Below are 3,234 nucleotides of genomic sequence, written 5' to 3' on the forward strand. Positions count from 1 at the left end.
AACACTGATCCATCTCATCGCCGTCCCCCTGCAGATTTACAGCCCGGGGCATTCTGATCGGGGGGGGCGTGACTATTGGAAGAGAGTCTATAAATGTGGCTGCCTTCCTGTAGTGGGAACCTGAGGACATGCGGGAATTGCCAAGTCGTGCTTGTGCACATGCTGCGAACCGCCAGCACCCAAAATGTTTCCCCGAGGGCGATGGCGCATCGCGTTTGATGACAGCGCACAACTTGGAGGACGCCGTCGTGTTTCTCTGCGCCGGTGATCAACGCAGAAGGCGCGGCTCGCCAATCACAAGCCGACAAATCAAGGCCTCGCCTGCCAAAAGAGGACGAGGCGGGACTCGTTCATCTTTGCATCCATGCTTTTACAAGAGAAAGCTTGGCAAAGAAGCAAAAAAATGAAGTTGTTCCCTAGAATTTATAACAAGCGAGAGTTGATAAACGAAAAAGGTTTCACGCTTATAAACCCAATTAACCGCTGGAACAAAGAGAATTCCTTCCTCGCCCTCTTGAAATGTGAGCAACGCAGACCTTTCAAGCCCGTTTTTATGGCACGGCTGTAATTTATGCCACCTCCTAAACAGCGCTTTGCAGACGGCGTCTCTTGTGCAGCCCCAGATTCACGCCGGCGGGATCTCGGAGGAAGAAAAGAACCAGTGTCGTGTGGTCAGAAGGCATTTCAGTCAGACAAAAAAAAAAAAATCTGTGTCAGCGCTTTCTGCCGGAGAGTCAGTGCCAGCGCTTAATGAGACGACTCTTCCACTCCATTTGCCGGTCTGCAACTTGCAGGCCACGGCGAGCCGGAGACCGTCAACTCTGCATACCTCTCTGCAGCCTGAGATAATTTATTCACCCTCGGGCACGCGTCTGAAAAACAAAACAGACTCCAGATATATCGTGTGAGGATGACGCAACTTTAAATGCCATTTACTGAGGTCAACTCGCAGAGGCCTTCGTAAAAACTCCTTCTATTATTCATCCGTGGTGCCAATCATCTCGCCAGCTCTCCTGCGGCGTCCACTGTCATAGTCTTTCTGATTATGGTAGAGCCAGAAGACCTTATTCTCAAAAAAAAAAAGAAAAAAGCTCTCATGGATTGACTTTGGATCTATTTCAGAGCCAAACAACAATTTCATGGCTGGCCAGTCACAGAATAATTACATTTGGCACCACGCAGACACATCGATCAGTTCTTCGGACACTTCTTTACAAAAAAAAAAAAAGAACAACTTCTTGTAAAAGAATGCCACCTTCGCAGCGTGTGTTTTAAAGGTCCACTATGAAGATATCAGACACAGTGGGATTTCTAGAACAATTGCCTGAAGGTGTTTTTTTGTTTTTGAGGTGAATACGGAGCATTCAGAGGCGACCCGGAAAGTGGGATTTATTGTTTTTTTTCTAGCATTATTTTTGCAATCGATTCTTCTCCGGGCCTTGATTTGGTCCCCCCATTCTCATCTTTATCAGATTTGTGACAGCAGAAAACCCTTAATCCTCCTCTCATCTAAAATAGTCCTCGGCTGTCTTTTTCCGCCGCAGGCGAAAGGTTAGAAGGACGCGACGATCCCGTTCAAAGTCAGACGATCCCATAAATCCCATGGGAGTGTGTGACATAAACAATAGACGGCATCTCGGACCGATGAAGAACAACGTGATCTTGACAGAATCACGCGTGCCATTTCAAGCTAAATCAGCATTTTTTGTGAGATGTTACCCAATTTTGAAAAACACCTGAGGAAAAAAAAAAAAATCAATCTGCTTCATGATAATAGAGTTTCCCCTGCAGAGACAACTTTCCTCTCTCCAAGTGATGCATTAGGATTACTCAAGCAGAAAGATCGATTCTCCGTGGCTGACATGAACATTTGTCGAAAAGTTTATTTAAAAAAATAAAATTATTTTTCTGATTCATTTAGAAGATTTCTGTATCTGCTTCCTTTGTTTGATGCATAGCAATATTTTAATATGGCATACTTATAACTAGTAGCGCATGGTTCACCCAGAACATTCAAACACGACAAAATCAAAGACAAAACACAAAGATGGAATGAATAAGGTAAATCATCTGAAGCAGGAGGAATGCAGGGATATGAGCAGAAAGAAATACGCAAGCGTGCAAGAAAATCCGTTCATCTATCAGAAGCCAAACAAAAGTTTAAAAAATCCTCACAATATCAAGTGTCCATCTGGAGGAGTGACTCACCACGAGTGGACGGTGCCCAGGTCTCCGAATTTACAGGTCCCCGGAGAGATCCCCTCTCTCCGGTGGGGGGACGACACGCAACTGATATCTACAAAAGGCAACCACAGTGAAATAAACGTTCAATCAAAGCCAGCGAGTGACGGAGAGAGCCTCGCATCAAAAGCAATCTGACATCCGCCAACGTTCGATGCAAACACGCCGCTTGGGGACGTCTACAAAGGCCGGTTGTCACAGAGCAGACCGGGACACTAGACAGTTGTCACCCTCTTCAGGGTGGGTTGGGGGGGGGGTCTGACACAAAGTGCTGCTTTCAGAGTTGCGATACAGAGCCACTGAGCACGCCGACCAATGTGTCATTATGTCATTAAGCGGTGAGTCGAGGATGGGGGAGGAAGGCGGCACTGAAATATTTGCGGCGTGGGAGACGCCAACCATCATGTGATAAACATTAAATTAAGTGGGGAGGGGAGGGGAGGGGAGGGAGGGTGCGACGTGTTGCATGTTTGATCTAACAAGATTTGAACATCTAATTTCTTATCTGGTCATAAAACACAAGTTCCACGTTCCCTTTCATCTTATTATAGGGCATGCAATTAAACACATAATGCCCCGAAGTAAAACTAAATGGTTAAGGCTGTGAGCGCCCCCCCACCCCCCCCCCCCACACACACACACACACACACGTGTTCCAGTGATCCGGCGGTTACAGCAACACATTTTCTCTGCAGAAAATTAATTAGCACACACTCTTGGAAAGAGACATTTGCTTGGTAATGAAATTAAATAAAGATCGCAGCGCTCAAGTATATGTTAAACAAACAGTTCCCAAAGAGTTATAACCCCCCCCCCCCAAAAAATAAATAAATAAATAAATGATACTCTTCCAATATAATTAAGCAAATTAATTCAAGCATCACAGTCAACTTGTGCCGGCGCTTAAATCTCCCACTGCGAGATCCTCCGATGTCGGTCTGTTCTTAAAGGACTTCCAAGGTGGCAGAATGTCCTTTCTGTCTTCAAGCAACG

The 3,234-nt window shown here is 45.8% G+C and overlaps 1 protein-coding gene across 1 annotated transcript in view; it reads right to left on the reverse strand.

The window, feature by feature from the left end:
- The window catches only part of tanc2b (tetratricopeptide repeat, ankyrin repeat and coiled-coil containing 2b), a 9,142-nt gene extending 8,776 nt beyond the window's left edge, over positions 1 to 366 (reverse strand). Inside the window, 1 exon segment of the mRNA XM_068754831.1 lies at positions 322 to 366. Coding sequence (XP_068610932.1) covers positions 322 to 366 — 45 coding nt within the window.
- Between the last annotated feature and the right edge of the window lie 2,868 nt (positions 367 to 3,234).

This window comes from Brachionichthys hirsutus, chromosome 21 (assembly GCF_040956055.1).
Source record: "Brachionichthys hirsutus isolate HB-005 chromosome 21, CSIRO-AGI_Bhir_v1, whole genome shotgun sequence".
Classification (NCBI taxonomy): Eukaryota; Metazoa; Chordata; class Actinopteri; order Lophiiformes; family Brachionichthyidae; genus Brachionichthys; species Brachionichthys hirsutus.